The sequence below is a fragment of the Helianthus annuus genome, chromosome 6 (genome assembly GCF_002127325.2).
Source record: "Helianthus annuus cultivar XRQ/B chromosome 6, HanXRQr2.0-SUNRISE, whole genome shotgun sequence".
Lineage (NCBI taxonomy): Eukaryota > Viridiplantae > Streptophyta > Magnoliopsida > Asterales > Asteraceae > Helianthus > Helianthus annuus.
In genome coordinates, this window is record NC_035438.2 from 44,246,912 (window position 1) to 44,265,869 (window position 18,958).

The window sequence follows — 18,958 nt, forward strand, 5'->3', positions numbered from 1 at the left end:
ACTAGCAATATCTTCCTCAACAACTCCCACACCAAAAATGTTAGACTTATGAATATTTATTTTTAGACCTGAACAAGCATAAAACACCCGCAAAATTCTAGCCACCATTAAAATATTCTCCTTGTCTCATTCCCCTTAAATAACGCGTCATCTGCGTAGAAAAGGTGCGAAACCACCGGGCCCCCATTAGGGAGTTTTACCCTTTAAGTGTACCCGCGGTACAAGCTTTAGAAACTAAACACGACAAGGCTTTGATCACAATTAGAAAAAGGAAGGGGGAAAGAGGATCACCTTGGTGGAGGCCTTTCTGACATTGGAATTCGAACGTCGCGGATCCGTTAACCAAAACCGAGGACCTTGCGGAAACAAGCGAATTCTCATTAAGGAAACCCCAATTAATATTTATTTCAAGTATCATACAATACGAATTCTCTTATTAAAATAAATGTGGTTTTATATTTATTTCAAATGCCTAAACGACATATACACATCTTTTGATACTTTTCACGGGAGACGCGATACATGATACGGGAGCGTTATGTGATGTTTTCATATAAATATCCTTTATATACACGTACGACATCTCGAGACGACTAACACTATTCTATCTATATATTTATATTTTTATATAAATATTTATATATTTTAAACCTCTCGAGAATTAAGTCTTTCCAAGACTTACTAATTACCGATAATGAACAAACTAAACAAAGTTTAACTTAACCATTTTCGTTAAGTTAACAACTCACAGTCGAATCGTTCGATTAACGATTCGGTAGAGCTCGATGACACGTAGTTTAGTTATTGCGCTTATTTAGAAACTTATTAGGTATTCCGTGTTAGGAATATTGTAGAATGCACGCTAGCAAGTCAAGTCTTGGAAACGACATCACAAAATCGTATATAGCTAGCTTTGCACAAGACAATCCAGGCGAGTTCATAACCCCCACTTTTTACTGTTTTACACTTTTGTAAATGTTTTTGGGGTGGAAATACATGTACGTTTTTCAGAGACATACAAAGTTTTCGACAAACAAAGACTGTATATTTTTAGACAAAGCACGTTTTGCAGGAACGTACAAAGTTTTGAACCAACGCAAAACTGGTATTTCTAAATCATATCACGAATGGATTTCGAGGAACTTAAAAGATTTACGAACGGTTTATACTAAACATACCGGTTTTTACAAAACAAATGCGTATTTTCGAAATGTGAATGATTTTCATAACTAGGGAGTTGGCCTTAGAGGCTGGGAGGTTCAGCCGGGTGGCTGGGGAGGTTCAGTCGGGTGGCTGGGGAGGTTCATCCAGGTGGCTATGGGGGGGGGTTCAGCTGGGTGGCTGGGGTGGAATATATGTTACAGTAATTACGGATACTTTTATACATGGTATGGTTAGCTTAAGGAGGGTTACTACTTAGATCATGTGAGTGGGTAGGCGGGAACTGGAGGCCATTAATCCTCATTGTAGGACCGAGGGTCATTAGCGGTAGATCTATCTAGGTGTAGCGAGCCCAACTCCAGGCCCAACAGAACGGACCTCGGGGTGACTTTGAGCCCGACGCAAAAATCTGCTAGGTTTGAGTCTTCCTACTGCACTTCACACATATCAATGGCCTTGCAAACCATTGGTGATCTCTATTTTCTTATTGCTACATACCAGGGATTTTTATCATACACACTTACTAAACGCTTGATTTATACAAAATAAAAACCATGTTTTATACAAATTCAAGGTATAGGATTATACGGGCATAGAGTCAAAGTCAGGGTGGGCATTGACGGTTATACATACTTTACAAATACATGGTTTTACGATCATAGATCGTTACAAATACAAAGTCTTCATATAACTGGGCAAGAAAATGATTTTTGATTCGTTTTCTCAATACAATTTCAAAAACCGGTTATTCCAAAGATTTATTCCAAATCTTTCACAACTCAAAAGATTTATTTCAAATCTTTTACAAACAAACTATGAACTCGCTCAACTTTGTGTTGATTTTTCGCATGTTTCTTTCTCAGGTTGCTTTTCAAAGTCAAGGCACGGTTGGAATAGGAGAACCATGAAGAGACGAGTACTTAGTGGGCGTTCATTTTCTAAAAGACTTAGCTTATCTGCTTCCGCTGTGCAATGAAGATACCAGTCCAGTCACGCCAGCTCTGATAATTTCGGGGTGTGACAGATTGGTATCAGAGCTATAGGTTACAGCGAATTAGGTTTCTGTTGTGATACCTAGGCTCTAACCTCACATTTCCCCCTGGGGACTTAGACTATTAAGACGTTGAATACATACAGAACGCCTAGTACTCGAATATGGTCTCCAACTGTTGCCGGATAACAAACAGTCAAAATTTTGTTTTCAAACATACACTATTTTGGTGTTTCATACACGGTGCATAAAACAATTACATACAATACACAACACTCTGAGAGTTTAGAAAACATGCATTTAAGACCTTCGGAAACTCATGTTGAAGTTCATAAAAGGTCATCACGTAGGAACCGCGAATATTATCTCGGGCACACACTGTTATTCATATTGTCTATGATATTTTAACTTCCCGAGCAGGCAGCCTACGCATAACAGACGCTAGTGCACGAGGATACATGGAACTCAAATTTTATGTCAACAGATGTCGGAGTACATCACATTCTACGCGAAACGAAACACTAGTGCGCAGGTATACGTGAAACTTAAGCTATACATCAACGGGGGTTGAAGTACGACACATACGACTATCAAGGCGAGGCCTTTGAGAAGAAGCGATGGCACAATTCAACGATGGCGCTAGATTCCTGTCAACAGGAGAACTATCAGTCAGGAAGTGGCGGTTTGGCACGCGGTCCTGCAAACGACACGAGTCATGTTCGTGAGAAGACGCATGCCTTCATATTCCCCCTATCTTATTAACGACGAATACGATATGTTCGACATTCCATGGTAATGTCACCTAACAATTGGTCGTCACACGAAACCCCAGGTAAAGTCCTCAATTTTCTTTTGTTGAAATTTCGACTTTCACACTTACTGAGTAGATTTTCGTATGTCTACTCCTCCTAATGGTCATTGTGTCACGATCATTTCTTTCAGTATAGCGAACACTAATTGCTTCATTTCTTTGAAAATTTATATGTTACACATGCATCGTTTGTTAGGCATGTGGTTTTGTTTCAAATAAGCGTTTCATTAAAGTTCAAATATTGTTCGCTAAATCTAATTATCGATTTGTGATTCGAATGACCCGCGTTATTGTAAATGTTGGCTCCTTTGTTATCAAGTCAACACATTTTCTTGAAAATTTCCTTTCTTTTTAAGTTACGTACATGGTTTCTCGTTGTGGCCATGCCGAAAGTTTTCTTGTCAATATATATATTTATTGTCAGATTGCGCTAAAACCAAGTTCAACTGTTTGAACTTGTCTATTACACATGTTCGATTCAAAACACCATATGATGTATTGAAAACATCATATTCAAATTCGTATTAACAAGCGTTTCATTTGTTCCGAGTTGTTGTAGACTTGTGTGGTCTACGACTCCATTAAGTTGTTTGTTGATTCCGACACCATGTGATGGTGATTTTCACTAATTTCAAATCTTTTACAAACAAACTATGAACTCGCACAACTTTGTGTTGATTTTTCGCATGTTTCTTTTTCAGGTTGCTTTTCAAAGTCAAGACACGGTTGGAATAGGAGAACCATGAAGAGACGAGTACTTAGTGGGCGTTCATTTTCTAAAAGAATTAGCTTATTTGCTTCCGCTGTGCAATGAAGATACCAGTCCAGTCACGCCAGCTCTGATAATTTCGGAGTGTGACAATTTGTAAGTAAGTAGCATATGCCCAGAGAAGTTTTTGGTCTTTTTACTGTAGATACCCAGATCCTCACTTAACGGGCAAAGAGGCTCATGCCCCCATTCATAAATAAGGGGCCGTGTGCGGGTCGTTAAAGTGTTGAGGTGGAGATGGGTCCTATTATGGTCAATCTAAATGAATGATTCGTGTAGTCAATGAAAGTTGTTTACGGATTGTAAAATTTATTATATAGCCCAAGGGCGAAAATTTATTTTGTCTTGCTAAAATATGTTTTTTCAAAAAAATATTATAATTGTTAATAATCTTGGGGGCATCATATATCATGACATAATGGCGTTATTTTTAATTCTATATTATTCATACTAACCAAAGGTTAAGATATAATAGAAAGTTTTTTTTACTAGAAAGGCTAAAAAGTAATCTTAACTATCAATTGATTTAATCAAGAGCTAAAATTAAATGAGTGAAATTTAAGAAAAAAAAAGGGGTGCATGGGTTTTTTAGGGGCATTCTAGTCAATTCAGGGCAATAGTTTCTCTCTCCTTCAATCCCCCCCCCCCCCGTTTTTTAAACGTTAATAACTCTTTCATACGACATTATTTTTTTATAAAAATTGCACCAAAAAACGAGTGTTTTTTTATCTTTAAAACGAGTATACTATTGCTATATTTTTGAAAAAAAAAATGGAAAACCCAGTTGCGTAAAACGCAATGGACAAACAACGTAAAAAATGACTTTTTTTTCTTCTAAAAGCGCAATGGATCAACAACACAAAGAAATGTCTTATTTATAAAATGCAATGACCAGAAAATACAAAGAAATGTCTTATTTCTAAAACGCAATGGCCTAAAAACACAAAAGAAAATGTTCTTTCTAAAACGCAATGGATTGAAAACACATAAAAATGTGTTTTACCTAAAACGCAATAGACTAAAAACACTTCAAAATGTGTTTTTCTAAAACGTAATGTACCAAAAAACACATAAAAATGTCTTTTTTTTTTCTAAAACGCAATGGCCTTAAAACACAAAAGAAAATGTTATTTCTAAAACGCCATGGACTAAAAACACTTCAAAATATGTTTTTCTAAAATGCATTGAACCGAAAAAACACATAAAAATGTGTTTTTCCTAAAATACAATAGAAAAAACATAAAAGAAAGTGTTTTTTCCTAAAACGCAATAGATATAAAACACAAAAAAAAAAAAAAAGTGTTGAGGTGGAGATGGGTCCTATTATGGTGAGTCTAAATGAATGATTCGTGTAGTCAATGAAAGTTGTATACTGACTGTAAAATTTATTATATAGCCAAAGGACGAAAATTTATTTTGTCTTGCTAAAATATGTTTTTTCAAAAAAATATTACAATTGTTAATAATCTTGGGGGCATCATATATCATGACATAATGGCGTTATTTTTAATTCTTTATTATCCATACTAAGACCCCCCGTAACGGGGCGTTTTTTTAAAAAAAAATTGCATAAAAACGCCGGATAATGCCCCTCCCTCCATTACATCAAGCGTTTTTGGGCATTATAATTTGGAATCTTGCATGCAGGCGTGTTTAATAAAACGCCAAGGGAATGAAATTGAACATGCAGGTGGCCAATGAGATTGGTCCAAGTAAGGGGCCTTTTCTTTCTTTCTTTTTTTTTTTTTTAATCTTCAACCCTTTGACCAGCCAATCACCTTTGTTTCCTTTTTTTTTTTTTTTTTTTTTTTAATGATTGAATGGGGTTATTGGCATAATGCCCCACTACGCCACTTTTGCTATAATGCCCCAACGCTGACTAGGATGACACGTGTCGCATAATGCCCCATGGTGGGGGCATTATAAGTTGTTACCATTACACATGGTCTAACCAAAGGTTAAGATATAATAGAAAGTTTTTTTTGACTAGAAAGGCTAAAAACTAATCTTGACCATCAATTAATTTAATCAAGAGCTAAGATTAAATGAGTGAAATTTAAGAAAAAAAAAAAAGGGGTGCATGAGTTTTTTAGGGGCATTCTAGTCAATTCAGGGCAATAGTTTCTCTCTTCTTCAATCCCCCCCTCCCCCCGTTTTTTAAACGTTAATAACTCTTTCATACGACATTATTTTTTTATAAAAATTGCACCAAAAAACGAGTGTTTTTTTATCTTTAAAACGAGTATACTATTGCTATATTTTCGAAAAAAAATGGAAAACCCAGTTGCGTAAAACGCAATGGACAAAAAACGTAAAAAATGACTTTTTTTTTTCTAAAAGCGCAATGGATCAACAACACAAAGAAATGTCTTATTTATAAAATGCAATGACCAGAAAATACAAAGAAATGTCTTATTTCTAAAACGCAATAGCCTAAAAACACAAAAGAAAATGTTCTTTTCTAAAACGCAATGGATAGAAAACACATAAAAATGTGTTTTACCTAAAACGCAATAGACTAAAAACACTTCAAAATGTGTTTTTCTAAAACGCAATGGACCAAAAAACACATAAAAATATCTTTTTCTAAAACGCAATGGCCTTAAAACACAAAAGAAAATGTTCTTTCTAAAACGCTATGGACTAAAAACACTTCAAAATGTGTTTTTCTAAAATGCATTGAACCGAAAAAACACATAAAAATGTGTTTTTCCTAAAACGCAATAGAAAAAACATAAAAGAAAGTGTTTTTTCCAAAAACGCAATAGATAAAAAAACACACAAAAATAGTTCTTTTGTGAAACGCAATAGATATAAAACACACAAAAATGTGTTTCTTTCAGTTTTTTTACAACGCAATGGAAAAAAGAAAATTCAAAAAAGTGTGTTTCAAAAAGCATTACAAAAAGTGTGTTTTTTTCCATTTGTATAACGCAACGGAAAAAAATCCAAAACTCATTACAAATAACAAATAAAAGATAGACTCTTATCCATCCGAGAATGTGTGTTTTAAAATTAGATAATCATTAAATTAAAAACAAATTTCCTAAATAACACAATACGAAAAAAATAGAACAGAGATATCTCTTCCTGATATCTCTTCCTGATCCGGGGTATAGTTGGGAAGGGAAATACTGTTAGATTTTGGATTGACCCATGGCTTGAAGATGTCCCATTAAAAACTTTATATCCTACCTTGTTTCGTCTTGAGCAAAACAAATGGAGCTTGGTCGAAGAGAGAATTGATATGGTTGATCATCATAGTGTGGCGAAATCGAATTGGAGATCCTGTCCCTCATCCACACTGCTGAGGTTAGTGAGTTAATTGGCTTGCACAGGAAGATCTCGGCTATAAAGTTAATTGAAGATAAAGATGGTTGGCGTTGGAACTTTGGTTCGGATGGAGTTTTTTCGGTGAAAGAGGTGCGAAAGTGGCTTAAAGGAAATGACGTACGGGAGGTCAACTTTATTTATAAGTGGAGTAAATGGATCCCAAATAAATGTAATGTGTTTACGTGGCGTGTGTAAGATTAAATATATTATGTATTAATATTTAATCTATAGCCATTATAATCATTTACATAATATAGATCAAAATATATAATAACCTATTAAGATAACTAGTTGGTAATTGTTGATGGACCATATTACCCTTATTAACTAATTAGGTTTCCTCCTGGGTGCTTATATAAGGAGAATTATGTGGAGGTTATTAGGTTACACACTTAGACATAACCTATTAAGCATAACATCACTCGAGACCTCCTCTCCATAGCTGATACCCTTTTCGGTTCTCATCAGTCACCATCATCAGTCAGCACCCTAAGGAGGAACCTGATCACCTTGACAAAGATGTCGAACTCCATATCGTCTTCACTCACTGGATTCTCCACTGCACTGTCTGCGGTGACAGGTATGTTTTCATGTTTTCCATTATGTTTAAACAGAACTGATCCAACATGTGGTATCAGAGCATATGTTGATTAGCCAGTTCTGTTTTCGTATCCATAATTCTGGGATTGAAACTTGGAAAACAGATTTTTTGTAACTTTAAAACGGTGACAGCCGGTTTCGAGTCATGAAGATCGACTCGAGATCTCTGTTTTCGGGAAAAAGGATTAATTATATGTTCACTCGAATTCAACTGGGTTATGTTTGACCGAAATCTGTTTAGAAAAGCTATTAATATTCAGGTTTCGGGTTCCAGAATTTATGTTTTATGTTTTTAGGGTTCATCATGTTCTTGGGAAAATTCGAAAATTCTGTTATGTTTTGGAATGTTTTAGGATTAATGAGTGTTTTTTTCCATGTTTGATCCAATTTTATCTTTTAAGTTTATTCGAAAACTGTTATTAGATAAACAGTTATAATTTTCGAAATATGTTGATAAAATTAGATCATCTTAAAACAGGAAATAATATCTCATAATCCCTTAGAATTCGAATTTTCAGTTATGCTTTCACATTCATAGCTGTTAACAGGAAGCTTCGAGATCATCAGATTACGACTCGAGACCATCAGTCTCGACTCGAGACCATAAGGTCTCGACTCGAAATCATCAGGTCTTTAAACCTTCACAACTCGAGACCAACAGATCTCGACTCTTATGGTCTCGACTCGAAATCATAAGGGCTCAAAAGTCTACAACTCGAGACAAAGGTCTCGACTCGAGACATAAGGTCTCGACTCGAGACCATAACGTCATAACTCGAGACCATAAGGTTGCGACTCGAGACCGTGGTTGCGACTCGAGACCTCATCATGACTCGAGATCTCATAAGATATAGTAGTCGAGACCATGGTTCCGACTCGTGACAACAAGGTTGCAACTCGAGACCTCATAACTGACTCGAGATCTCATAACTCAGTCGAGACCTGACTCGAAACCTCATAACTGACCTAACTCAGTTCGATCCGCGCTAACGGGTGGTTTGCTATTAAATGATTGGTTTTGTAATTTTTTAGTTAATTAATCAGAATCAGATAATGTTTTGCAAAACCAAGATGGCTTAACTTGAATGAGCTCCTGATGTATCAATTTCTGGCCAAAGCTGATTTGATACATCTACTTATCATCCAAGTATTACGAAAGCCAAGTTAAGTGTGCATCATAAACATGAATGTATTAATATCTGGCCAAAGCTGATTTAATTCCTTCATAGATGGCATACTTAACAAGTGCATAACTAAAGTGAGTGTCTCAATTTCTGGCCAAAGCTGAGTTGTTACAACCACTTTGCACATATGCTTAAATGATTACACTTCTGGCCAAAGCTGTTTTGTTTTCATTTAAGTAGAATTTTAACTAAGTCAATTATTTTGATGTTAGTAATAGACAATATCACAGCTTCATAACGTAAAATGGTCATTATTTATGCCTGCCTTAGTTTAACGTGCCCTTAGATCACATTAGGACTTCTTCCTTAGTATCATAACTTGCTCATCTTATTTCCACTATCAGCGCCCAATTGCGGGATTCCACCTTTGACCGGTGATAACTATGCTGCATGGAAGGATGCTCTCATGCTTACACTTGGATTGCTGGATTTTGATTATGCTCTAAGAGAGAATAAGCCAGCGGACCTTACCACTCAAAGTACTGCTGCTGAGCAGTTAACTCATGAAAAGTGGACTAGGTGTAACCGCATGTCTCTCATGTTTATGAAGCAGTCCATAAGCAATGCAATCAGGGGAGCTATTCCTGATTCTGAAGATGCTAAAACCTACTTGGAACATGTGGAGGCGCAGTTCAAAGGGACGTCTAAAGCACACGCTAGTACCCTTATCCTCAAGCTGGTGACAACTAAGTATGATGGGAGGAGCGGCATTCGCGAGCACATCATGATGATGAATGACATGGCCAATAAGCTGAAGGGGCTGGAAATGGAAATCAGTGATGGTTTCCTCGTTCATTTTATCATCACTTCGCTTCCTTCGTCCTTCGAAGCATTTAAGATCAACTATAACACTCAGAAGGAAAAATGGACGATGAGTGAGCTAGTCGCCATGTGCGTACAGGAGGAAGAACGCATGAGGATGGATCGCACTACTGATGTTGCCAACTTCACCACCTCCAACTCTAAGAAAAGGAAGAACAATCATCAGAGGAAGGATGCTTCTAAAGTCCAAAGGCCTAATCCTAATACAAGTGCACCTTCCAGCTCTAAGAACTCCTTAGGCAGTATCAGCTGTAAGTTCTGTAAAAAGACAGGACACATGCAGAAGGAATGCCCTGACTTTAAGGAGTGGCTGGCTAAGAAAGGTAACGATTATTTTATGATACTTGAGTCCTATAATTTAAGTGTTCCTGCTAATTCTTGGTGGTTTGATTCTGGTTCTATGGTTCATGTTACCAATTCAACTCAGGGATTCCTTTCAATCCGGAAGCTGGAAAGAAACCAAAGAACGCTTAAGGTTGGGGATGATCGAGAATTAGAAGTGAAGGCCATTGGAACCTTACAATTAGTTATGAAAACTGGTTTATGTATTAAACTTTATGATACCTTATATGTTCCTAAGGTAACTCGGAACCTTGTATCAGGACCAAAGTTAGACATGGACGGTTTTATTGTTTCCCATGGTCATCGCAAACTCTCTATCCTCTATGATTATGTTCTTTATGGTACTGGTGTTCTGGATGGTGGTCTCTATAGATTAGAACTAGATGATGGCTTTTCCAAATCTTTGTTGTCATATAACATTAATGAATCACTCACAAAGATGGAAGAGAAACGAGACTTAGAGACTTCATCCATGTTGCGGCATCAGCGTTTAGGCCACATTTCAAAAGAACGATTAAATCGTCTCATAAAGGATGAAGTCTTACCTCCTCTCGATTTCTCTGATTTTGGAACATGTGTCAAATGTCTTAAAGGTAAAATGACACTAGCGAATAAGAAAGGTGCCACTAGGAGCTCTAATTTATTAGAACTCATTCACACTGACATTAGTGGTCCCTACCAAATCGCTGGCATAACAGGACATACTTCATTTATCACTTTCATTGATGATTATTCTCGTTACATGTACTTGTATCTTATTAAGGAGAAATCTGAATCTCTAACAACTTTTAAAGATTATAAGGCTGAAGTTGAAAAACAATTAGATCGTCAGATTAAAGTTGTGAGATCAGATAGAGGCGGTGAATATTATGGAAGACATAATGATGTGGGTCAAGCTCCTGGTCCATTTTATGAGTTTTGTAAAGGCCAGGGGATTGTGAACCAATACACCATGCCTGGTACACCTCAACAGAACAGAGTCGCTGAAAGAAGAAACCGTACCCTTATGAACATGGTGCGCAGTATGTTAGCCAACACTAATTTACCATTATTCCTCTGGACTAAAGCGTTAAAAGCAGCTGTTCATATACTCAATAGAGTTCCTTCTAAGTCTGTCCCTAAAACTCCTTATGAACTTTGGACAGGAAGGAAACCGAGTCTTAAATATATGAAAGTATGGGGCTGCATTGCTGAAGCAAAACTTTACAATCCTTTCCTAAGAAAACTTGACCCTAAAACAGTTACCTGCTTCTTTATCGGGTATCCTGAGAACTCAAAGGGTTATCGTTTCTATGGTCCTTCCCATGTCACCCGTATTGTTGAAACCAAGCGTGCCGCGTTCCTGGAGGATTTCAAGGTCAGTGGGAGCAGTACCAACCCTTACGAAGAATTGCAAGAAGTACAAGACGCGGGGGGGGGGGGGGGAGATTCGTCGCTTGCCATTACTCCGATTACTCCTCTTGTACCCAATGCAACTACTGCACCTGAAGCTACTGCACCAACTCCAAATTCACCTCCACAATCAGAACCCATTATACCTCATGACGAAGGCACATCAAACGCTCAAAACCAAGACAACGCTGAACCCGATAATCCACTCAGGAGGTCATCTAGGCAAAGAAGGCCTACTAATTGGGATGATTACGTTACCTACCTGACTGAAATGGATCCCGGAAAGCTCAATGATCCTATCTCTTACAATGAAGCCATTAGCAGTGATCAGTCTTCTGAATGGAATAAAGCAATGATTGATGAGCTTGAATCCATGAAGAAAAATGATGTTTGGGATAAGGTAGAATTACCCAACGAAGTCAAACACGTAGGATGCAAATGGGTGTTCAAAACAAAACTGGATCCGAATGGGAACGTTGAACGCTACAAAGCTAGATTGGTTGCAAAGGGCTACACTCAGAAAGAGGGAATTGATTATCAAGAGACGTTTTCACCTGTCTCTCGTAAAGATTCATTAAGGATCGTCATGGCCCTAGTAGCTCATTTCGATTTAGAGCTGCATCAGATGGACGTTAAAACCGCTTTCCTTAACGGAGACTTAGACGAAGATGTTTACAAGAAACAACTTGAAGGCTTTAAACCTGAAGGTCAGGAGCATCTAGTCTGTAAGTTGAAGAAATCCATTTACGGGTTAAAACAAGCATCACGTCAGTGGTACCTCAAGTTTGATGAAGTCATGAAGAGGCAAGGTTTTATGAAGAATCAAGTGGATCAATGCACCTACCTCAAGATGAGTGGGAGCAACTTTACTATACTTGTCCTTTATGTAGATGATATTCTATTGGCAAGTAATAGTTTAGACATGTTGCATGAGTCGAAGCGGTTACTCTCGCATAACTTCGACATGAAGGATCTTGGAGATGCTTCTTACGTCATTGGCATCGAAATTCACCGAGATAGACACAAAGGGATCTTAGGATTGTCCCAAAGGGCTTACATAGACCGTGTCCTTACATGTTACAACATGCAACAGTGCAAACCCTCTGTCGCTCCAGTAGTTAAAGGAGATGTTTCGGTTCATTCCAGTGTCCGACAACAGAGGTTGAGAAGGAGCAAATGAGCCAGATACCTTATGCGTCAGTAGTCGGGAGCTTGATGTATGCTCAAGTCTGTACTCGCCCAGATATCACTTATATTGCTGGAATGCTAGGCCGTTATCAGACTAATCCTGGCCTAGATCACTGGAAAGCAGCTAAGAAGATACTTCGATATCTGCAAGGGACGAAAGACTATAAACTGACTTATAGAAGAAGTGATCATTTAGAAGTGGTGGGCTATTCTGATTCTGACTTTGCCAAATGCAAAGATGACAAGAAATTCACTTCGGGCTATATCTTTATGTTAGCAGGCGGCCCTATCTCATGGAAGAGTCATAAACAACAGTTGACCACAACTTCCACAATGATGGCAGAGTACATTGCTGTTTATAATGCAACCTGTCATGGAATGTTGCTTAGAAATCTGGTCACTGGACTCAAAATTGTTAATTCCATTTCTAGACCATTGAAGCTTTACTGTGATAATTCAGCTGCCGTTAGTTTCTCGAACAGTAACAGTTCGACTGGAGCTGGTTTATATCTCGATACAAAATATCTGTTCGTGCGTGAACGTGTTGAGGAAAATAACCTTTGTATCGAGTATATTAGTACTAAAGATATGCTTGCGGATCCGATGACTAAAGGTCTCCCTCCTAAGGTTTACGAAGAACATGTTCGGAATATGGGATTTAGTAAAGACCTTGTTTAGCATATTGTACTAGCTTATGTTTATGTTAATGAAATTTCCTCAGTTTGATTTTGTATGTCTCTTAGAATATGTTCAACCGGTATAATGGCATATAGACAAATAAAGTTACAAATCAAACAAAGGGCTTATGCGTATTTTGATCATGATGATTAGGTTTTAAATTAAGGCTATAGTATGATTAATGGGGGTCCTGAGTCGCATAATGATTCAACGACTGTATTTCTCTGCTATAGTACTTGTTTAAGGCTAAAATGAGTATTAACTCCTGATCAGGCTTATCTAATACTCATAGTAAATGATTGCTCGGCTAAGTGGGAGAATGTAAGATTAAATATATTATGTATTAATATTTAATCTATAGCCATTATAATCATTTACATAATATAGATCAAAATATATAATAACCTATTAAGATAACTAGTTGGTAATTGTTGATGGACCATCTTACCCTTATTAACTAATTAGGTTTCCTCTTGGGTGCTTATATAAGGAGAATTATGTGGAGGTTATTAGGTTACACACTTAGACATAACCTATTAAGCATAACATCACTCGAGACCTCCTCTCCATAGCCGATACCCTTTTCGGTTCTCATCAGTCACCATCATCAGTCAGCACCCTAAGGAGGAACCTGATCACCTTGACAAAGATGTTGAACTCCATGTCGTCTTCACTCACTGGATTCTCCACTGCACTGTCTGCGGTGACAGGTATGTTTTCATGTTTTCCATTATGTTTAAACAGAACTGTTCCAACAGCGTGCGTCTATGGACAGGATTCCGACAAAGAATGCCCTTCGAAGGAGGCGTATCAATGTGGAAGACGGCTCGTGTGTTTTCGGTGGCGAAGTGGAAGAGAGCACGGATCATCTTTTTACAGCTTGCAGGTTATCTACTGGCGTCTGGAATGGTATATCTTCATGGTGTCATTTATCTCCTTTCTTTGTGTTTTCTCTTAAAGATGTCCTTAATATTACCGAATTCATGGGAGGGTCGGATTCCAAGAAAGAGAGCGTATATGGTATCGTTGTGTTGACTTGTTGGCGTATTTGGAAGACTATGAACGATAAGGTGTTTTCAAGTATAGATACGGACGTGGTTAAAATTGTTTCCGACATCAAGTCTTTGGGATATCTTTGGTTCAAGAGTAGGTTTAAGAAGGGAACGGTAGGGTGGAAGGATTGGTGTAATTTTTATTTTCCGTTGATGTAACTCTTGTTTTAGCGGGTTATCTCTAGCTTGGAGATTCCGCCGGTTTTTTGGTGTTAATGAAATTTGCCTTCCAAAAAAAAAAATCTCTTCCATAAGTTAAAAAACGCATTAAAGACAAACAAACAAACATAATTATTAAAGTAACTGACCATTTATCTAATAAGCATCATCTTATCCATGTTTACCTTTTCAAATCTTGACTTTTATTTTTACAACAATCTTAAGCTCCAACAATGGCATCCATACGGTTTCAAGCTCCAGAAATGATGACACTGTACGAAGTAAATGTCAGCTACTGGTCGTGGTGGTACGGAGATACGACAGCAGGTGGTCGTTACGCTGCTCCCAGTGGTGGAGAGGGTAGTGGTGGTGGTGGTTGGGTGGAGGTGGTGTGGAGGCGGGATAAAATATGATCTGAGTTTTTTAGATTTAGGGTTGTGGGTTAGATGGAACTAATAAGTGTTTAACTAAAATGCTCCTCTATATGTTTTTTTATCTTTGCCGTCAAGTTATTATTGCTTCCTACCCTTCCTAGCGAAAACAAACTTCCTATTTGATCTTTTCCCTCCTAACCAAAATAGTATATAAAGTTTTATAAAACTAATGTACAAGTAAATGAGCTTTTATAAGATAATTGCTGATTCAAAAAAAAAAAAAAAAAGAAAAAGAAAGAAAGAAAGAAAGAATATAATCATTTTATCGCCTTTGCAACACATCCATAAACCATAAAACAATTTCATGAAAACCCAAACACCAACAATTAGATTTCAATCAGAAGACATGACAGTTTTTTAATTATTGCAGTTATAAGAAAGCGAAAGATCAAATCAAGCCCTAATACACATTGCATGATCTTATTCTCCTCAAACTAAAATAAAACAATCATCTATAACATACACTAAAATTTCAAATCTGGATTCAGGAAGTGTCTAAGGTGGTAGTTTCGACCCGTTGAAGATTATGTGATTTCGAATATCAAACAGAGAAACCAAAAAAAAAAAAAAAAATTGAGGGTGAGAATGATCTTTCAAGTCTTTTGGGGGAAATTGGACAAAGAATTCAACTACAAAGGGATATATTTCAATTGGGACTAACCTATGGAATGCTTGTTACAGATTGAGAAAATTCAGTCATCTATAATAACAAACAAATATAATATAAAGAAAAATACAAAAACAAATCCCTAGTGCACATTGCATGTTTTATTCGGTATATTTCATCACCTCAGCTTGAAAACGCATGTCCATCCTGCAATGGTTGAACCGGAACAGCATAAGGAGAATCCCAGTCAGCATCAAATATCTGCTGAAGCTGCAACACAATTGCTGGATTATACGTCCCAAAACTCACACCAACCGTTGCGTAAAAGTAATCCCACATCAAATTACTGGTCCCAATATGTGCTCGCTTGTCACTAACTGCGTATTTTCCATGGTTCACTCGAGTGTAACCAGGATATTTATATCCTGTACTCGACCCATTACTAATGGCAGGCCCAGTCGAATTAAAACCTGGAACCATATAGTATTTGATCTCAATCTTCCCAGAACAATTGTTGTATGGTGACGAAGAGCATAAATTATTAGCGTATAGAAGTGACTTCAAATATTGATCTGTGTTGCTGATAAAATGCGCCCAGTACGCTACAAGTATCTTCACTTTTGCATGCTTCGAGAAAACAACCTGCATTTGTAAACATAAGTTTTAACCGAACAAATGCACGTTTGTAAACACAATTTCAAAAGCTACCTCTGAAATTGCTGTGGATAAAGCTGACCAGTAAACCGTTTGTGTTGCGTATTCCGATTGACCAAGCCAATCCATGGTACTGATTCTCACAGTTTCCCCATCGCTTACAGATTTAATAGTGTCAACCCAAGCTTGTTCGTCTGTTTGGTACTTCCCAAACGAGATCTGCAAGTCATTAATCATGAAACTCGTGTGATGGGATCAATTAGTCATTTAGTTGTAAAAAAAGATATTGACCTCTGGTGGAGCAAAGGATAAATAGCTTAACAAAGGCTGTGAATTCGAATAGTTGAATCCAGGCGTCTGAATTGGTATATGAAAAGTTGAAGGATCCGTTAGCATTGGATAGCCAATTGTGTGAGGAACCTCTACATAATGAGGAAGAGGGGAGCTGCAGTAGTATTGTCAACTGTGACGTTATATATAAATAAATAAAATACTATTTAATTCACTGAAATTCGAATTCGCCGTTTTTGCAAACGTACCTGCACCTTCCTTTAGATGGTATAAAATGTGACCAACAAGGTACTGTTCTACGGATCTGCCATTGCTCATCCCATATCTTTGTTGTGTACGTCGAATGATTTAAAAAACCAAGTTTCCATAAGTTATTATAGAACGTCTCAACTTTTGTTGCTATAGCTGGACAATCAACAAGATAGATTCCCAATTCCTTCACCTATAAATAGCAAGGTTTAAAAGAACGGAAACGAGTTTCGAGGCGTTTTCCCTTTGCTTACGCCTCGAGGCGAAACGAGGCGTAAGGCCGAGGCGGTATTAATAAATAAATATAAAAATTATATATATTATAAAAATAATAATACTAACTAATTTCATCATCATCAGATTCATCAAAATCATAAAAAACACACTTAAAAAAGACATGAAATGCTTGAAATTGACACAAAAAGTCAAAAACAGCTATCAAAATCCCCTGAGGCGCAGCTTTCTTAGCGCCTCAGCCCCTCTGAGGCGCATATACCTTAAAAACACCATGAGGCGCGCCTCGGACTCGTTTTTTGGCTGTTTCGCCTTGAGGCGCACGCCTAAAACATTTTTTAAAACCATGATAAATAGAACATCAAACATTGATACAAAACTACAAATCTGTGCGGACCCGCAACACGTCTCAGATATCAAAAACATTAACTCAAAATTACCTGAGTAAGAGATTTCCAGTCATTATTAGCCGACCCAATATAAACATCTCGAGAATCTGAAATCCAAACTTTAGCATGTAGCACCCCTGACTCAAACCAATCACTAATCAACAACGTTACATTCTTTACATTGGGCCTCCCCGAAGCAAGGTTAGAGGGTTCTTCGGTATAATCAGGGTACACTCCCGAATGCTGCAAAAGCCTGAAAAAGTACAGTTTTTTTGGACATGTATACTTGTATAGTACCATTAAAAGAATAAAAGCTGCAGAATATACCGAATATTAACATTCCGATCAGCGGCGTCTTCAATAGATTTATACACACTGGACCCATCACCAGAACCAAATTTCTGCATACTCTCTTTCGAGTATCCGTAATCTCCGGACCGAGGGTCATCGGGACGAGCTATTAACTGCCAGTACTGAGCCATTATATCCAGTTTATGTGAAGAATTTCCAGCTAACCATCTAAACACATCCCCTAATAAATAATAACCATATGCATTAACAAAACTAGTAATGAATCAAATATTGGCATCTAGAAAACACCCTTTGACTTTCTTTAAGTCAAACAAATCAATTTTCATATGCAAAACAGAATAACATCATCTAAGTATCGAACCCCATATGATAAATTAATCAATTTAACTGTTTAGATGCTAATATCAAAACATGTACTAAATTTCAATGAACAATTTTACCAGTGGCGAGAACACCGGGAACGAGAGAGAGATGGGGCATGTCGGTAGGAATGGACTGGACGAGCCATGACTTGCACTGTTCATGATCGGAGTTTGCACCTGCTGATAATAACAGAAATGGGTTGAAGAAAATCAATGAAATTAAAATCACAAGTGTATGTTTCATTATTGCTTCGAAGAGGGTACTCTGTTCTGAAATGGTGAAGTACAGAAATGGATACCAATATCGTTGACTTTTCACTTTCCACTGTAGCGGTTAACCCGGAACGAATCGGTTTTGATATTCCGGGTCTTTGGGGTGTTTCAAACCGTTTTGAGTGATAATATTATTTTGAATTGTGTTGCTTTAATGCGTTACATTATACGGTGAGAAAAGGGCTTGAAGGAAGGGTGTGAAGCGACATATGACAATCACGTTAGCATCGTGACGTGGAGAAAAAAGTACGGGTGAAAAAGTGGCGTGGAAGAGAATAATTTTTTTTTAAAAAAATAACTAAACATTAACCACTCAAAACAAACCTAAACTACACCCATCAATCAAGAGTCTTCACCTCACCCACACATTTGCCCCCACACCGGTGGAAATCCTCAAGCCTCAAACACAACGCCCTTCACAACGTGGGGCACAGGGTGGTTTTGTGGACGTGGACTGTCAACAACGTTGTGTTTCACCCCATATCGTGTGGTCTTATGAGTGATAATCTTATTTTGAATTGTGTTGGTTTAATGGGTTAAATTGTTGAACGGACAGCGGTCATAAGAGTATGACCCTAAAAGGAGTGAGGCAAGTTAGTTGTACACATCATCAATCGAACCAAATTAAGTAGGGTTCGATTTCTCTTTTTGCTCACGCCATTAAGTTGTGA

General features: G+C 37.4%; 1 protein-coding gene across 3 annotated transcripts; it reads right to left on the reverse strand.

Annotated features, from left to right (window-relative positions):
• Positions 1 to 15,502: 15,502 nt before the first annotated feature.
• On the reverse strand, positions 15,503 to 18,384 carry LOC110865329 (phospholipase D Z). Of its 3 annotated transcripts, none has more exons than XM_035974554.1 (8): positions 18,314 to 18,384; positions 18,093 to 18,194; positions 17,668 to 17,872; positions 17,392 to 17,593; positions 16,717 to 16,910; positions 16,469 to 16,622; positions 16,232 to 16,396; positions 15,503 to 16,165 (listed from the first exon to the last, which is right to left on the reverse strand). In XM_035974554.1, the coding sequence occupies exons 2-8, from the start codon at positions 18,130 to 18,132 to the stop codon at positions 15,707 to 15,709; spliced, it is 1,419 nt and encodes a 472-aa protein (XP_035830447.1). In that variant the 5' UTR covers positions 18,133 to 18,194; positions 18,314 to 18,384; the 3' UTR covers positions 15,503 to 15,706. The 3 variants fall into 3 exon arrangements, with proteins under 3 accessions (XP_035830447.1, XP_035830448.1, XP_021970265.1); XM_035974555.1 differs by having other exon boundaries at positions 18,093 to 18,191; positions 18,314 to 18,350; XM_022114573.2 differs by lacking the exon at positions 18,314 to 18,384 and having other exon boundaries at positions 18,093 to 18,302.
• Positions 18,385 to 18,958: the final 574 nt, after the last annotated feature.

Bases quoted from the DNA above. Each gene is read 5' to 3' on its own strand.
- LOC110865329 (XM_022114573.2), bottom strand. From the start codon at position 18,258: ATGAAACATACACTTGTGATTTTAATTTCATTGATTTTCTTCAACCCA. The intron at 16,623-16,716 runs GTACGTTTGCAA...ATACTACTGCAG, and splicing joins CCATCTAAAGGAAGGTGCAG to CTCCCCTCTTCCTCATTATG. The intron at 16,166-16,231 runs GTAGCTTTTGAA...TTACAAATGCAG, and splicing joins TATCCACAGCAATTTCAGAG to GTTGTTTTCTCGAAGCATGC.